An 18,421-nucleotide genomic window follows, 5' to 3' on the forward strand; every position below is an offset into this window, starting at 1 on the left:
TATTTGGCGAGCTTGTGCCCTAAAGGTTACAGCAATAAGTACGGTGCCAGTCATCAAATAGTATGACAGTTGGCAGCTGGCTTTATATATATATTATACATGTACAGGGCAACATCCTAGCTTCTGGAGTGATCAGTGTTTACCACAACAGTCTGAGAAAGTCCTGCCTGTCTGACATACACCAAAACTTGACAGATGCCTCACACTAAAAGCTACAACACTTATAACATCACTTGATACTGCAAGTACGTCTTGTGTGAAAGCAGAAACTAAATGCTGAAGGATAATTTGTCATTAGTACCTCCATCCAGAGCCAACACAGTCCACAACCGTGCAAGCTGTTCTAGACAATGAATGGATCAAGAAGATTGCTGTGTAACTGGGGACTTAGTTACATCGGCTGTTGGTCAGATTATTGAGATAGCCCTACTTGTAAATTTTTAAATGTTACTTCTCTAGGCAGACGCTTGAGGAACACTCCCTTCGATGAAAAAAAGATAAAATTGGTACTTTATTCACAGCTGCACGGTACTGGTACAATATTGTATGCTACTAGTCGCACCCGAGGTGTCTTGCATGCTTATCATTCGCAGAAAAAACAATTCTTGCAGTGGCATTCAAACAATCTGCGCATTGTTGCATCACATCAAATGTGCTGGTGTTGAATATGGCAGGTTTATCAGATTCAGCTGCTCATCTTCTCAAGTCTATGAAAACAAGCAATACATTTACAGCAAGTGAGCATTTACTTGCAGAGGTAATGCATGTAGTGCCGCTATGAAAACAAGCAATACATTTACAGCAAGTGAGCATTTACTTGCAGAGGTAATGCATGTAGTGCCGCTATACCCGTCTGCTCAAGAACCATGCAAAGCTACTGCATTTACGTGTGTACGGCCTGTGCCCCTGTCTACGGACCTCTGAATGTTGGGAAGTGCTAAGCGGCCGTTGTAAAGCTGCCAAGCTGCAAAGAATTTGCGTATTCTTTGCAGCTGTAGCACACAGAAGAGTTGACTGTTGGGCTATTTGGTCGTCCATATTTGAAGTAGTAGCTTAGTGCAAGTAAAACCACGGAAACAAGAAAGACGGACAAGGACAAGTGCTATTGGAGCGTATTGGACAAGCGCCTTGTCCGTCTTTCTTGTTTCCGTGGTTTTATTCGCGCTAAGTTACTACTTCAAGTAGCACACTGAGACCGTATTTTCAATATTTTCAATCTGTAACTGCATGACTTTGCGCCAGATGCTTGACAGTGCTCCCGGTGCTGTGCCAAGCTAATGAGGCACGGTGTCAAGAGCACTGTAGGCTGTGTACTTCAGAACATTTGATGTCTGGTGATTCAAAATCTCGCAACATTTTTATCCCCAGAGTTATCACTCAATACCACCCCAGTGTTAGCAGGCAGCCTTGTACCCTGTCAAGATTTCAAAAAGAAAAATGCATCTTGTATGCATAAATGTGGTATAGTGCCAACTCAGCACAGTACGCTTGTGGATTCTCAGTTGTGCTGAATATTCCTATTTTACAAGCTTTGGCAACCAATCACCTAAACGTTCCTCTTATCTTGAGCTTTGTAGCTGTAAAAACTTGTGCAAGATGTGGACCATAGAGTGACATTTCCTGCACAGAGTCTCAGTGTAACAATTTGTTCACTTCAGTGAATTCTGCAGTCGGTGCATGGAATACAACTCTCTCGACGGGTAATGAACCTTAATCGTGGGTGCATGGAGCACTTGCATAGGCCTTTGCACTGGGCAATGCTGGCCTCACGAGAAAAACATCCGCCAAAGGGAAGCGTGTGAGCTCGGCTTGGCGGAAACATGTGCACGAAACACTGTGGTTGTCACTTTTCTTTCCAACCACTACCTTCATTGCAAGAAACAATCTCGCTTCCCTGGACACCTTGCACTTATTATAAATTTTTAGATATAACCCCACTGCTAAGAATCCAGGTGAAGTTTCTTAACCACAGCTGCACAGGTTTAAAAATGTCTCAATAATTAAGCATGCCTAGCGCACAGCCGCCATAGGGTGCACTAAGAATGCACCACTCAGCACACTTGCTGCATACAAGGACTATAGTCTGTACCACAAGACTGGCACCAAATCAGTGCAGTCTATATGGTTGCTGCTGGCAACAGATCAACAATGTCCTCTTAACGAAATGCTACCTTCAATAAAAGGTGGGCGTATCCCATGCACTGTGGCAATTGGTTTAAGTGAAGCTTTGGCCGGCCCGTTCTTGTACGTCGCAAGAAATACAAGAAATTATTACTTCATTGGTACTCGCGAAGAATGCTGTTCTTGTTTAGCGACCAAGTTGGACACATCTTCAGCGGGAGACTCCCCTTGCCCAACATAAACTTGTGGCGCTTGAACATGCGGAGTACGTGCAAGGCGACAATGGGATGCTGCAAGATGGAATGACCATGATGCTATGGCGCTGGTATGACAACAGCGTGAAAATAACAGCAAGACAGCAATGGGGCGACGAAGCTGGAATGACCACAAATGCTGACGGTGTGAGAACGAAATGACAATGCAGTGAAGACAGCAGAACCATGAAAGCATGACAACAAAGGAATGAACACCATGTGTTTGTGTTGGAGCTCGCGTTGTACTTGTCATATGCTGCCGCAAAACGCCTCAATTTGCACTATTCCGAGTACTCGCTTATTGTGCAAGACTTGTCCAGTAGACGGAAGAAGCAAAGAAAGCTTCTTGCCACAGTTCAGGCCAATCATTAATCATTTGTATTATTACTATAAATAGCGTATAGGCAGTGCTCTCAAGTACAGTAGTCTCCCACTAATTGGATGTTTTCGTAAATTTGATCTCGGCCGGCACTCGGGCATTTCTATAGGCTTGAACTTTTTTAATCCTAAAATTGGCCTTTGCCGGATAATTCGAATGTCAACATGCACGCACTTGACCCCTATGGTGACCGCGAGTGACCCCTTTAGTAGCAGCGTGTCACGGTGAAGCTTATGGGGACACTGAATACATTGAACACGTCATCTCCCATTGAAAATGCCTATTTTCGGCCTGCACTAGGAAGACTTTCAAGCAATTACCATAACTCATCCAATTGTCAGATTACGGTATTTACCCAATTATAACGCACACCTTGCTTTAATGTGTTGGCATTCTTTGGGTACTTCACATATCTTGTGGACACTATCTGTATCTAGCAGTTTTCCCACCCACCTCGGTCGCTCAGTAGTTTGTGGTCAGATGGGTAGCATATTGGGCTGCTGTGCTGAAGCTTTGAAACCAACCACCTGACCAGCTTGGGTCACCGAGGGTCACCAAGTGTCACTTGGGTCACCAAACCACTTGCACGCTGACATGGGTCAATGTAGATGTGGGACTGGGTAGGTACCGCTGTTCAACTAGACTCTAGTCAAGAGTGTCTCTAAGGGCTCATTCACACCGGCGACTTGAGGAGGTCGCGCGACCATTTGCGACTCGCAATCAAAATGCGACCGAAGGCGATGGATGTTCACACCGGCCACGACCGGCTACACCGGCAAGCCCGGCTGAGCGCGACCCGCAAGTCGCAATCCCGGTGATTATCGTTCTCAGCGAGAACTCTCGGAATCTACGCGGAATTTGAACGCGACGCCGGAGGAGGCCGGATGTAGACACACGAAAGATCACTTCCGGTGCGCCGCTGATTGGTTTATCAGTTTTGCGACCACGGTCGCGCGACTGAAAAATCGCGCAGAGCGCGACTGGCCCAAAATGGTCACTTTTCAAGAAAGGCGACCGTTTGCGACCATTTGTGACTGGTCGCTTTGCGACCAACTTGGTCGCGCGACCACTGTCAGTCGCCGGTGTGAATGTGCCCTAAGAGACGCTTTTGACGCCAGCTCAGAGTACTGGGTACGTGCCACTTGATCTGAGCGACGTGGTAAGCATACTGGCAGCCATTCAAAGCTGTTTCGGGCATTGCTGTTGTGATTTAAGCCCTGGTTTCACCTAAAGTGCATCTCGAATATGGGTGTAATCGGGGCCTAGTTCGCATTCTTTTATTATACACGCGCCATGCACCATGTGGTGGTGCTGGTGGTAACAACTTTATTGACTATACGGCAAATTCGTGGCCTAGGCCGCCCCCGAGGAGGTCCGGAGATCCTGTCTCCTCGCCACCTCACGGCTTGCTGGACGGCTCATAGTTGATTTTGGAAGTTTGAGCTGCGCAGGGCGGCCATCCATCGCGTCGCAGCTGCATCTGGGGAAACTGCATTTTCTCTGCATATGACCTCACATTCCCCAGAGAATGTTTCTAAGAGATGCGTGAGCCCTTCCGCATAGTTTGCAGTTATCGTCTCGAGTAGATGTCCGGATATATCCTCCCGAGATGGACGGGTTAGGGAAGGTCTTTGTAACTGCCTCCAGTCTACCGCACCATGTGCAGAAAAACATGATTTGTTTGGGCTGCCACACACCACAACGTCAGCATGAAACTAAAATAAGTATGCAGACCCTTTTCATAGATACTACAACAGACTTGTGTTCATAATCCATCATCTTCAGCTTGATCACTTCAATTTCACACTTGTTTTCTAGGGAAGCTAGCAAAAGGGAAGGCGGTAAGTTGAAGAAACTCCAAAAGTCGAGGGGGCACTTAACGGAACACTAAAGGAAAATACTAAGTCGACGTGGACTGTTCAAATACCATTCCAGAAACCTCGCAACGCTTGTTTCATGCCAAGAAAAGATGTAGTTTACGAGAAAATTGCATTTCAAGGGTCCAAATACCTATAAGGCAATTCAAACTTCCTGCCGCCCAACTGGAGGAGTTGTGACATTGCATACGGCATAACCAACGTTTGCTGCCATCGGTGAGTGACACGGCGCCTGACAGATGGCGATACCAAGCCAAGAGAGAGTGGTGGATTCGCCGCTGCAGCTGCTGTTTGGTCAAGCGGCATAGACCGTTCGGGCATCCTGCAGCATCACATGGAAGTTGAATTCTCTGCTATGTAATTGCAGTTTGTGCGAGTCTCACGAGCCAACAAAATCAGCGCAGCAGTACGTGATGACGAAAGTACCATGAAACCTGAAAGCGTGGGCGGTGCAGAGTCAAGCGAAAATGAAACCTTTCAATTGCCCACATCAAGGTTAATTATAGCAAGTTCCTTTCTCTAAAAATGAAATAGAGCTGAAGTAGCATTTTATTTTGTCTTATAATAAAATGCAAGGATGTTTTTCGCAACGAGTGGTTGAGTACTAGTGACAGAATTGGACTGAGGAGTGCTTTTGTCATCGGGCCAGTACTTGAATGTCCCAGGGAAATCTCTAATCACGTCGTGCATTTACCTCAATTTCTCGAACATTAAAGCTCTGTTTGCAATAATACTGACGCCTTGGAGATTCTCGAGCACTAATCTGTCACTTTAGCTCTACTTAATATTTGCCTTTAGCGTCCCTTCAATGCCAACAAAATAGCACAAATCTATCCAATACTCTGAAGGCCTGCCAGTAAACTTATTAGGCGTCTCTGTGCTCATACAGCGACTGGAGCCAGCTCAAGTTCTGGAGAGGAACACATGCTATGTCCTGTATTAGTGGCACCTATCGTGCCCTCAGACTCTATAGCATTCAGGCAAAAAAAAGAGATCAAGAGGACTGAATGAGTAGCAGGGTCACGGTGCTGTTTGCTAAATTTTAGACTTCGAAAATTGAGAAAAATGCACAAAGTGCAAGAATGACATCTTGTGCTACAATACCAGGTAGTTTTCTTATGAAGCAACAGAGAAGGTTAATTTTGGTAGGAAAGCAAGCTGCAAAGATGTTTTTTCAAACAAAGCTGAGATGGCCTCACTTAATATACTGTTTTGGAATGGCAAATGACAAAATGGGTCATTTCAGCACTTTCATAGGACAAGTAGTGACAAGCAGCTCCCCCCGACGTCATTTTGAGCCAGTCTTGCCAGCAGGTGCCCTCCGATATGGGGATTAGAAAAACAACAAATGAAAAAAGCTTTTAATTAATTTTTTATACAGGACCCGTGTGCCCCTTCTAAAAGGCAAATACTGCCAAGTGCAGGATGTTTCGGCACTTTTTCCGTCCTTTGTTTTGGCCAGTTTTGTCGGTCCCATCAGGTTCGAATTAACAGAACTTGACTGAAAAAATGCTCTCGAATGGTGTCTCCCCTTAAGGAAGTCAACTGTAGCAACACACTGTCAATGCATGTCTGAGCCTGGAAGAGTGCTAGTGATGCATATGCATTGAGGGAGAGCACACCTTACGAAGGCAGTCATAACATTGTGACATAACGAATGTGCTTGTGGATTTAGGTTGCAACATGGCCTTTCTAAACGAATGCCACTTCTCTCAACACGCATTACACTGGAATATCAGTGTTGAATAATGTAGGCTCAATTTTGTGGCATTCCCACTTCAATAAACGTATCTTTCCCCCTTTGTCAATTATGTTCACCTTTCACGAATGTTTGTGAAGCCCCAGCGTATATGTTAGCGGGTCACTGTTGACTCCACTTCTACTCCAACATGACATCCGTGGTATGTAATAGGCTCAAATCATCTGTAAAGCTCAACCAGTCACAACTAGCACAGTGTGCCAGAGTCCAGGAGTGTTTTTATTGTACAGGCCCCTCAGAACTTCATTCTGTGTGGGTACATGCGGTTGCGCAGAGAGAAGCTGGCCGCCAGGTAGTGCACCAGGGCCCTCTTCTGAGGGTGCTTCTTCATGGCCTCCAGCACCTGCTTGTCCACCTCCTTCTGGACCTTGCGGTGCTCCTCGCTCACCGTTCGCTCCTGCACAACACAAAAGAATCTTAAGCTCCCGTGAAAGCAACTCGGAAACAGTTATCATATAAAAAGGAATGCTAAAACGGCAATGTTATTCGAAGGACGCTAAAGACGAATATTAAGCTGTACTATTGTATTAACTTATGCAGGGCCCGCACTTTCTTTTCAACATTTTTTGTATGTTGCCCTTCGTTGAAGCTTCAAACTGTGCTCGGACTGATATGCAGGATAATGCAACAAGTGGTGGTCCACTCAACACCAGTAATCTTCGCTGCTTCCGCTGCCCTCTTCATCTGACTAGCTCGCCTCATTGGCACCCTCCCAAAGCTGCTCATATTCCACGATGTCCATACTATGCAAGAATTCTGTCAAACTTCTATCCAGCTGCCTCTGCCATTTTCTGTACATGCAAGCACCTGGAACTTGAAAGTTGTACAGTCAAACCTCGATATATCGAACACGGATATATCGAATTATTGCGTATATCGAACACTTTCTATATCACGTGGAAAATCGCACGCATTTTTAATTTTTTATTTCGAACGGGGCCGGATGTAAAATGGATATATCGAACTCCGCCGCCCCAGACCAAGTGCGCTCTGTTGACAGGAGGCGAGCTTTCCCACAACACTCTCGCAGATAGCGGCGGCGCGATGGGCGTTCCGGACTGCTGCGTACGACAGCTGCCCACATCGGTTGCGCCGAGGGCGCCATTTGAACGTAGCGGCGTACACACGCGGCGGCTTGGAGCCAGCCACGGCCGGTCTCGAGGGGAAGCGCGCGCTCCCCGGCCGTGAGCCAGCCCGGCCGCCTCAATCACGCGCGCCCGCGCCCCCGCCGTGCGCGCGTGATCGAGGCGGCCGTGGAGCCAGTTGGAGCGCTTTGTCGGTGCTTAGCCACACAGAATGTGCATTGAGGACTTCGTTGGCGGTGAGGACAGCACCGGAACAGTGGCGGAGTTAACAGACGTGGAGATCGCGGCAGAAGTGACTGCTGAGCGGCCAAACGAAGACGCTGCCGAGGCTGATCCAGCAAGCGCTGATGTTGCCCCGCTCCCGACTGCAACTGAGGCTGTAGCTGCTTTGGCCGTTGTACGCCGCTACTGCGGTGCAATAGAAGGCACTGGACCGTCTCTTGTGGACCGTTTGGACTATGTTGAGGACGCCGTGGTCAAGCACGCGGTTGCCAATATGAAGCAGGCTAGGCTGCTTCAGTACTTTCAGCGAACGAAATAAATACTTTGTTTGAAGCTTCATGTGAGTATCTATTGCGCCACGATTGGTTCATTGATTGATTTGTGCTAGTTTTTGACGCGTTTTCTACGTGATTTTATACAGTCGAACCCGACTATATCGAACCCGTTTACATCGAATTATTCCTTATATCAAACAATTTATGGACACGGTATAGTTACAATGAGTATATATAGCAAAAATTATGCATACATCGAACAAAACTAATAGCGACTCCCGATATATCGAACGTCAAGCGGCGGAAAGTGCCCCCGGAAGTTGGCTTTCCCTCGCGGTGAAGGGAAAACCCGGCGGCGCGGCTCCATCCAACCGCTCCCCCTATGCGACCGCGCTACCTCGGAGCCGCCGACACCTCCCTACAAAAAATGATCCTGGCCCGCCCGCCTGCAGCGCTTGCCCAGACAGCCAATCAGAGGCTCTTGTGCCCTCGTCATGCAAGTTGGCGAAAGTGCGAGTTGTCTCGCTGCTTATCTGATTCATTGTGTGCGCCTTCTCCCGCAGTGTTGCCGTGATGAAGCGTCAGAATTCGCCTTTCGTCGTGAAGCTCGAAATCATAAACCGGGTCGAATGCGGTGACAAGTCGGATGTCTCTGCAACGTACAAGATTCCGAGGTGCACTCTCGGCACGATCTTGAAGGGGGAAATTAGGGCTAAAGCGGCCTAACTCGCGACCCGGTGCCCGTAGTGCCCGTGGCGCCCGACGCGTATGCACGGCCGTGTACGAGTGGTTCATCCAAAATAGCTTCAGCCGTACCGACTTCCGCGTGCTCGGTGATGACTGTAAATTCTGATTAATGCGACGAAGCCGTTGTCATTGTTGCCGAGGTTTGGAGCCAGCTGTCAGAATTTCCGGAAGCTGTTGACGAATCAACGGTGCGCGAGTTAGCGCAAATGATGGTGTCGCGACCACGGTAGAGCCCGGAAACGAAGACTACATTGCCGACATCGTGCCGAGCACAACTGAAAATGGGCACAACGAGGAAAGCAACGACCGTCTTTGGCCCACATCCTCCGAAGTGCGCTCGCACTAGTCCGGTGCTTCTGTGCGAAAGCGGAATGTTGCGGCCTCAGCTGCTCCGACTCCTTAGACAATGTGGGGAAGTGCGTGCCTCGCATGCAGCGAAATTGCCCAAGCAGAAGAAAATGCAGGACTGTTTCTTTGCGAAACGAAGCTAGTTTCATCAATAAAGTGATTTTATAAATGGTATGTGCATTTATGACATCCAATTATTTAGCAGGCTTATATCGAATTATGCTCTGTATCGAACTGATAGGCGTTTTTTTGCGAGTTCGATATAGCCGGGTTCGACTGTATATCGAATTCTGGCGATATCAAACTATTTTGCGATCACCGCGCTGTTCGATATATCGAGGTTCGACTGTAGTATACACTGTCAGGTGCTTCCCCGGTGTCACCAGAAGAATGTACCTGGAAGCACGATGCAGCTAAACTATACGCCACAGCATAGCCGATACCATGGATGCATGCTAGATCTATGCTGCGTGACATGGGATACTGTAATGATGACATTGTTGTGCTATGTAGTGGTAGCTTGCAGAAATTTTTACACTCCAATGTCAAGGTGTGGGAAATACAATAGTAAACTAGGCTTCTGTAGTGGCGAAACAGCCCTTCTTAAAACAAGTCATTTGGTATGACAGGAAAAAAAATATGAAAATCGATAGATGGGTGGTACTGCTGCCCTGAAGTTACTGCATGAACTTGTCGCGTGTTTTCACAGCTTCTACTGTATTTACTCCAATATAGGTCGAACACGAATATAAGTCAACCCACATCTTAAAAAAAAAAAAAGAGAGAATGTTGAGCATGACACACATTCATCTATTGTAAGCCCAGTTACTAGACATTGCTAGCCGATGCCACAAGCAGCATCCTCGTCAGAACTGCGAGAGAAGTTGTCCTCGTCGGATGCTTCGCAGGCGTCCTCGGCATACCAAACTGCGTTGTCCTTGATGCCATCTAGTGCATTCGATATGCAAGAATCCTTAAAGCGAGTCTCAATAATCTCTAGATAGGTCTTACATACGGTGGGCACGATAGAGAAAATCCTTTAGCCGTGCATGTTTGCCAATTGCTAGCTTTGTTCACGAATATAGGCAGAGATTATTTCACCAAGATAAGCCATGCTAGGCAGAATCGAAGATACATATATCTTAGGTACTATCTTAAGTACTCTTTGGGCATCTTGTATCTCTATCATGATACATCTGGCAAGACTTGTATCGGTATCTGCATTTCCAATACATGAAAGAATGTATCGTGTACCTTAATATACAAGATAATGCTATCGCAACATCACCGTGCGAAATTATAAACGTTGATTGGCTGAACTCCACTTCTTAAGCTGGTACTGCTGCCACTAGGCAACCTGAATAAAACTAAAGGTAGTGGCAGTATTTTATCTTCCTGCCAGAGCCCTACAGCAAGGGCAGGCTATGCGATTTCCACGTCCCTATTGGTGTAGCAGAGTCGCATTGAGATGCTCGCACAGTCTCGACAAAATCAAGCACACAAGCGTCTGTGCACGGCCGACCTTCTGCTTTCTTGGTTTGACACTTGCTCATAGCCACTGCACTGCGTACACCAATGCACGCGGCATATTTTGCGCAAATTCTGATGCCTGATGGTGCGGTGCTTCATGAGTAATACAAGAATGGAGTTGCCTTGCCTCTAGTGGATGCAAGTTTGACTGTTGTGAACAAAAGAGTGGATGGCGCTGCTTCTGGAAGACTTGTGCATAAGGTTGCTACCTTGTGTACATGATTGTTGCTTGCAAGCACTAAAAGCAATTTTTTGGACTACGTTGCATGAAACGTTCTTGGGCTGCACAAGTTTTCTCGCAGAAGAAAAATCGTAAAAGGATTGCACATTAATGAATAAGCCGCTAACCAACGCTTTACAGCAGAAAATAAGTAAAACATGAACGGTCATTCCAGCTTTATGTGCTTTCCGTATACACAATGCATCACAAAAAAGGTTGCTACCAGCGTTGTTGCTGCTGTGCACCTGCCCGGTTTTCTTTAGTCTGCTTCGCTGCAGTACAGCCATGTTATGCAGTGAAGCATATGAAAAATATAGCAGTGAAGCATATCTGCTAGACTTGAAAGGGGTCACTGTCACCGAACATTATCTCTTCATTACACATGCACACACTTGCCATCCCTGCTCACAGTATAAGCACCTTGACAACGAATTAAACTGTACTGGCAGCCATTCAGAGCCGTTTCTGATGTTGCTGTGGCAATTTGCGGCCTTCCTCGCAGTTATGTTTTTCCGGCTGTTACATTGCCTTTATTTTGCAGTCCCTTGATAAACATCGCATCTACTGCTTTTCATGTTTCACTTTAGTGTCCCTTCAAAACAAGTTTGCAGTAGAAAGAAATATGTTGGAGCACTTTCCGGTCCGACCAGATATAGGTTGCATCTGGGCAGAAGGATATATGCACCCTGTTTATGTCTGGCAGTTCATGCAGGGGCACCCCATTAGAAAAGGGCCATGTCCCTTATAGATAGATCTGCCAGCCTACTCAAGTTTTGTTCAAAATGGCATATTTCATGCACTCAAGGAACCAAGCAACTACATCAAAGGTTCTAGTGTTCCATACAAGTCAAACGTTAATGCAACATTGCATAGTTGAAACCGCCTTTTGATTCGACTGTTAAGAGGGGACATGGGTTTTAGAGATGAAAAATTCGTGAAAAAATCGATTTTGATACGGTATTTTCGGAACTTCCAACTATTATTCTACCACTTAACCTTGTTTTGCGCTTTCTAAATCATTATTTTAGCCGTAATATAAATTTTTTGCTCCCATGTCGGCCAAATACGAGCCATAGTTTCCGTAAAAAAGTGCTTTTTCAACGGCGCGTGACGTTCCCCGCAGTCGTTCGGTCGTGCCAACTCGTAAATCTTTTGAAAGAGCAGTCTCTCGTCTTCATTTTCCGACCACCATCGGCTCCGTCCGCACATTGGCAGTGAAGAAATTCCACCTCAAAAAGAACACCCAATGTGTGCTGTAATTGGTCGACAAAGGCACGTGACCCTCAGCTAGCCACGCCATTGGCTAGACTGGCGTTATCTGCATCACTCCACGGCCGCTGAGAACACGCCATGCATGTTACCGAGGTTTTTCACACTGACGGCGATGCCGACCGCGACTCTGATGTTTGCTACAAAGTACAAATTTACAAAATAGAAAGGAAGAAGTTGGCGTACAACTTTGAGAAACGATGCTCTGCCGCCCGCTTTCAGATGATATCGATAACAGCCTGCTCCCGCAGTTGAGCGACACTGGAGATTCCGATGGCGTGTTAGACCTAGTCCCCCAAAGCACTCCTGACAACGGCTGTGTTTCGACGTGGTACAATGCTACTACTCTGCAGCCGGAATTTTTTCGGCGTATTGAGAGTGAAGCTCAAGGAAAACTTCCAAGCATTAGCGTTAACTCCTGCTACTGACCGAAAGTCGGTACTACTAGATCGCACTGACGACACTGCTGTCGGGACGAACGGGCTGGCTACGTCTGCTGAAAACTTGCAGCGGGTGCTCAGAAGGCATCACCGCAGTGACGCTAGCCAGACAGACTACATTCTTGGAGGCTACTAATACAATAGCACTTCTATATATTCAAATATTTTGTGGTGTTCTGTTATAAAAATAAGCTCATTTTGTTTTTTTCAAGTTTTCTCAGAATATTATTTTTGGTGTCTTAAACTTGTTGAAGCATTATCTCGGTCTTCAGGGCACATAGAACCACAATTTTAACAGCAGCATGTAGCTACATGTGATCGCTACACAATGCTAGGAGCAGATATTTTAATTTCGCTTTTGTAAATTTTAAAATCTGGCTACTATTTGGACCACATAATTGCCATGTCTGGAGATTGCTGTAAAATTGGTACTAATACCTGGAATATAAAAAAAGTCGTACAGTTGTGTTGCTTATACGTTGTAGTATTCAGCCCTGTCTCTATAAACATTCTGGCTGATACTCTTCTTACAATTGTTCCGATAAACTATAGGTGATTAATTTTAATTATATTTGGAACCACTGATACAATCTAAATGTAATTATATTTTTGAAATCATCATAGACTATCTGGGTGACAGTTTTTATTAAATTTAGTAAAAAAAAAAGTTTCTAAACACCTCTTCCCCCCTTAAAGAAAAAAGTCCCAATGGGTGCCAATGGCTTTCAGGCACATTAGTTTAACTTATGGATATCTTGTCAACTGATCTAAAAGAAAGTGAACAGTGCTTGGAAGAACTTCAATAGTTATGTTTAGCAAAGCATTTCGCAAAGAGCAATGCAGAAAAGCTATGGACACAAGGGACTCATCTCAGCACTGCTCATTATAAAGGAACAAGATAGAATCCTAGTGCAGAAACCAAAATGTTCGACTAAAAGAAAAACAATTAGAAGTATTTCGACTAATAAGATGGCTGCACCTGAGCAGGGCCAATAAAGTGACGAAGAAAAGAAAAAAGCGTACCTGGGGCTTGGTGTCAAAGATCTCGCCTTCATCCTTGCGACCTCGCCTCTTGACTGACTTTGGCCGGTTGAAGAAGCGATCATCAAGGTTTTCGGGTAACTTGACAGACGAGATGTCAATCTTGGTGCTAGTGGAGATCACATAGATCTGGTTGATGCGCCTCAGAGGGCAGCCGTTGATGCCATAGGGACCAGTCACCATGAGCAAGCCTGTCTTCAGCTGCTTCAGGAAAACCACCCTCTGCAGAGAAACAAGGCGACAGCAAGGCCACCAGGATAATTATTCCAGTCAGACAGGTTTCAGGATTGCTGCCATGCTGCTTTTGCCTTCCAAATGGAGGAGCTTGTCATGACCTCTTTTGACAGTTGTGTCTAGTATGATGTCCAGGTAAGAAAAGCTACGTTGTGTTTCAACGGAAGTCTAAGCATAGCAAGTTTCAAGAACATTTACAACACTATAACCATTCAATATAAGAAAATACTTAGATATCCGTGATGTAACACTGACATACTAGCGGAGAGGTCTCGCTAAAGTGAAGACACTTACGTTTCACCTTCCTGTTCACCACTGGTAATCAACTTTTTAAAGCAAATGAATTAAAATACAATTTTGAAAATACACTTTCCTAGTCTTAAGTATATTTTGCATCACTTTTTAGTGTCCCTTCAAAACAAGTTTATGGTAAAAACAAACTTGTTGGAGCACTTTCCGGTCCGACCAGAGATAGGTTGCGTCTGGGCAGAAGGATATATGCACCCTGTTTATGTCTGGCAGTTTATGCAGGGAGCATCCCATTAGTAAGGGCATGCCCCTTATAGACAGACCTGCCAACTTACACATACAGATTTACAGTAATGAGCAAAAGTTTGGAGAATGTGAGTGTCACCAACATTTTATCACTGCCTAGACAAGCAGCCCACATTGGAGAGGTGCAATACGCACGTGCGTATTACCAATGTAAAGCAGTGCATGTGATAATTGTGCAAGTGCAAGGTCAAACTAAAAGATACTTTCTTTTTTTTTTTTGCCAATGCAGGGGGTCACAACTTTCACTCAAACTGGTGCACATTGTGCATTTAAGGTACCAATTGAGCCGCATCTAAGATTCTAGTGTTGCATACAAGTCAACTTCTGTTAATGTAATGTTGCTTAGCCAATTGAACCTGCCTTTTGACACAACATGCAGCAGACTTCATGCCAGCTAGAGCAGCATTTGGAGTTGCATCTGGGTGCAGCAGAGAGCAGCATGCCTATACCTATATGTTCCCGGAAAGTGGCTTTTGCCATCAAGCTCACCTTGCCACGGTGCGGTCCGGCCAGAAGGATGAGGATGGTGCCTGGGGTGATCCTCTTGCGAAGCTTGGCAATTCGCAGGGAAGAGGGCTTCATGTGGGTGGTCCTCTTGTGCTTGGGGCTGTCCTCCGTAGGATAGGAGCGGCGCTGAATGCACAAGAGCAGCAGTAATGCAACAACTGCGTGAGGGTTCCGAGGAAATTGTGTTTGTAAACACACGGAACTCCCACACTAGTTCCAAAAACGTTCCTACTGTCAGGTGATGTCATCACTTCACTTCAATGGCATTCTATAGCAATTTTTGACTGAACAAATTTTTGTAAGCAGATGCTCTCAACGTCTCCTCAAATCCATCAGAGTGACTCTCAAGCAACACTTGGTTGTAGGAGTCACCCAAGAGCATTTTATTGAACTGCAGCATGTTCAATTGAGGGGCGTCACCACAGTGCTCTGCTCAATGGCATTGAGGTTTGTGTTGCCGGCTGCTGAAAGTGTTTTCAATTAAAGCTTTCAAAATTATGATTTCAGCCTTTAAGAAACATTCACACTTTCTGAGCACATAGCCCTCCAATCGATGGTTACAATTAATTACCAAATGAATGGCAAAATCACCTGCCCTTAAAGCCACAATTCGTTGGTAATCAATAGAAATGGCCTTTTGCAATGCATTCCGTAAGCGGTGTGACAGCCTGTATCAAATACACTGCTGGATCCTCCTGGACTGGGGATCTTGCTTTGCCACTACTTTCAAGCACTATGCGTCATCCAACAGCCTAGTAGTATTGCATAGGTGCACATGAGGGCAAGCAAGGATGACGCCAGTAAAAAATGATTTTGCACAAGGCAACAGAGAACCAAATGTTAATTTTGCCATCATCTTTCCAAGCCTTAGTGGATTCGTGGAGAGGTTCTTGTGACCCAATTTTCTCAATTTTTAAGTGTTGCCTGGGTTCGACCAAATACAGAACATCACACATACAATCTGCGCATCTACCTAACATTTCCACTTGGTGCCACTGAACACCTACCTCCTTCTTGATGCGCACAACACGTTTGCCGCCATTGTTCTCGCCGTTGATCTTCTTCACATGGACGCGCTTCTTGCGCTTTCGCTTCTCCTTGGTGACTGGTGCATGCTTCACCTTGAAGAGGCCCCGCTTGTGGAACATCTTGGAGCGGGAGAAGAGCCACACGCCACCAGGCAGCTTCTGGTTCCGTGGAGCATGCGCCTTCTTGGTGGCGGCAGCATCACCCTTTGCAACAGTGGTGGCGCCCTTGGCAGCAGTCTTTGCCGCCGCAGGCGCCTTCTTCGCTTTTGGATCTGGCTTCCCAGACATGTTTTCACCGCCCGATACTGCAACATGTATAAAAAAAAAAGCAAAGTAAGTGAGATACTTGGTAGCAGAAATAAGCAGCGTCTAAATCGGCAAAAACATGTAGCAGGTTCATGCAATATGTAGACCACTCGAAAACAAAAGCACCTTAGATGTTGGTGTTTTAGCCCTTTGCTTACTGCATGTTTTCAATCATGAACTACCGGCGTATTTACATTTAACGCATCAAGCAAGTTAGCCAGCATAAAACCGTAGCTGAATTGAAACACGAAACAAGGACGTCTTTGAGAACACTAAAAAAGTCGGTCCGTTCAGAAGATGCGTCAAAATGAAGAGATTTTGGTACTAATAGTCCTGACCCTTGATTTTGTTGAAGTGAAGAGCGCTTTTACAAGAAATGCTCGCAAGTGTTCCAAGGCGCCATCCGGCACCGCATATCGCGAGCTCACATCTGCACAAACTCGTAGTGCAGCAATTCCGCTCTTAACATTAGTACAGATCCGGCCATGGCCAGACACTTCGCACAAATAAACTCTGCTTATCAAACACGAGGCTACGAGCTCGACTTCATGATGAATGACTGACACGCCAGGCAACCGCAAGCACGCAGGTAAAGAGGTGACTGCAGTTAGCTATTTATATGTCGTATTGCACAAGCGATCCAACTTGGTTTCTCAGAACGGTCCCAAATAACGCCGGTTACCACCCGCAACAAGAAACGGTCGTGCGTTCAACTGAGAACTCCGGGAAGTCACCTCTGCCGACCCGCTGCCGTTCTCGAGATGTCAACGTGCACGCACTTGGACCCTTCGACTTTTGACAGATTTACAAGTAAGTGACGCTGCTACCGCATGCTACAAAACGCGCACCTTTTATTCTCCTAACGACCGCGTGACACGCATTTGACGACACAACTGAAGCGTGCCAGGGGAAAGGCTGCAGGATGTGAAGTTTACTGTTACGAATGTTTCAGCGATCTATAGCTGCCCAATGCGCTATAACAAAGATCTGCGGATACGCACTCTAGTTCTCCCATACAAAGCTGTGTCAAGAGTTCAACGATGCAAATCTCTGATATTTAGGCAAGTTCAAGAGTAGCAAAGCGGCTAACGTGACTTCGCCGCCGCATAGTGCATTTTCACAGAGTGTGGGCGTAAAACTAACACGTTAAACGAAATTAGGAAGAACAAAGCAGTAGTTTGACATAGTTTACAGGTCTAGATGGCAATAATATTGCGATAAATTTTCAGATTTTGTGAATAAGAAACATGGAACTTGCGCTCACCTCAGCAGCGGTATGGAAAAGAGAGAAAGGAGGTTTGGCAGTCCACTGTTGCTTGACGACTATCTCTTAGTGACCAAGATGAGCGGCCCCTAAAGCAAGCAAGCGATGACTCCACTCCTAGTGGCAGTTACAGATCCCGAAGGACCTGCTTTTGTTGACCGCATGCGATGCTGAGCCAAAATCACACTGAATTATACAGGGTCCTGAATATTTCGCTGCGCCTGTTTGAAAAAAGATTTTGCGCTCACCGCTGCACTGTTCTTTCTCAAATTTTGCATAAAGATGACATTGCGCCCTTTTTCCACACAACGATAATCGTCATCTGTACTCTTCACTCTTAAAACGATTGCACCCTTTGGGTTGTATATTTGTCCCACAACAGTAATCGTCATCTGCCTTGCTTGCGTTTCCTTTCTTGAAAACTCAGCGCTCGCTACTTTCCTGTCAAGAACGCTGCGTCAGACTGATAACGCGCATGCCGTTCGTGACTGGGAAGTACCGGGCTTGCAGCGTTACAGAAAGGAAACGCGGGCAAGACAGATGACGATTATTGTTGCGGGACGAGATACGCCCCAAAGAGTGTAAATTTTTCTTAGAGTGTAAAAATTTTACACCCTTTGGGGCTTATCTTGTCCCACAACAATAATCGTCATCTGCCTTGCCCGCGTTTCCTTTCTTTAACGCTGCGAGCCCGGTACTTCCCAGTCACGAACGGCACGCGCGTTATCAGTGTGACGCAGCATTCTCGACAGGAAAGTAGCGAGCGCCGAGTTTTCAAGAAAGGAAACGCAAGCTAGGCAGATGACGATTATTGTTGTGGCACAAATATACACCCCAAAGGGTGCAACCTTTTTAAGAGTGAGTGTTAAACGGTTGCCCCTTTTGGGGTGCATATCTGTCCCACAACACTCTTACACTCTTAAAACTGTTGCACCCTTAGGGGTGGAAATTTGTCCCACA

General features: G+C 46.0%; 1 protein-coding gene across 2 annotated transcripts; it reads right to left on the bottom strand.

The window, feature by feature from the left end:
• Nucleotides 1–6,588: 6,588 nt before the first annotated feature.
• Nucleotides 6,589–17,591, bottom strand: RpL6 (ribosomal protein L6). 2 transcript variants are annotated; one of them, XM_065435561.1, is made up of 5 exons: nt 17,462–17,591; nt 15,871–16,196; nt 14,846–14,989; nt 13,550–13,789; nt 6,589–6,787 (listed from the first exon to the last, which is right to left on the bottom strand). In XM_065435561.1, exons 2-5 carry the CDS (start codon nt 16,177–16,179, stop codon nt 6,626–6,628), a joined length of 855 nt encoding a protein of 284 aa, XP_065291633.1. In that variant the 5' UTR covers nt 16,180–16,196; nt 17,462–17,591; the 3' UTR covers nt 6,589–6,625. The 2 variants fall into 2 exon arrangements, with proteins under 2 accessions (XP_065291633.1, XP_065291632.1); XM_065435560.1 differs by lacking the exon at nt 17,462–17,591 and adding an exon at nt 17,288–17,327.
• Nucleotides 17,592–18,421: the final 830 nt, after the last annotated feature.

Source organism: Dermacentor albipictus, chromosome 2 (genome assembly GCF_038994185.2).
Source record: "Dermacentor albipictus isolate Rhodes 1998 colony chromosome 2, USDA_Dalb.pri_finalv2, whole genome shotgun sequence".
NCBI lineage: Eukaryota > Metazoa > Arthropoda > Arachnida > Ixodida > Ixodidae > Dermacentor > Dermacentor albipictus.

Bases quoted from the DNA above. Each gene is read 5' to 3' on its own strand.
- RpL6 (XM_065435560.1), bottom strand. From the start codon at position 17,312: ATGCACTATGCGGCGGCGAAGTCAC. The intron at 16,197-17,287 runs GTTAGCCGCTTT...TACATGTTGCAG, and splicing joins CTATGCGGCGGCGAAGTCAC to TATCGGGCGGTGAAAACATG. The intron at 14,990-15,870 runs GTAGGTGTTCAG...TTGTGCATTCAG, and splicing joins TTGTGCGCATCAAGAAGGAG to CGCCGCTCCTATCCTACGGA.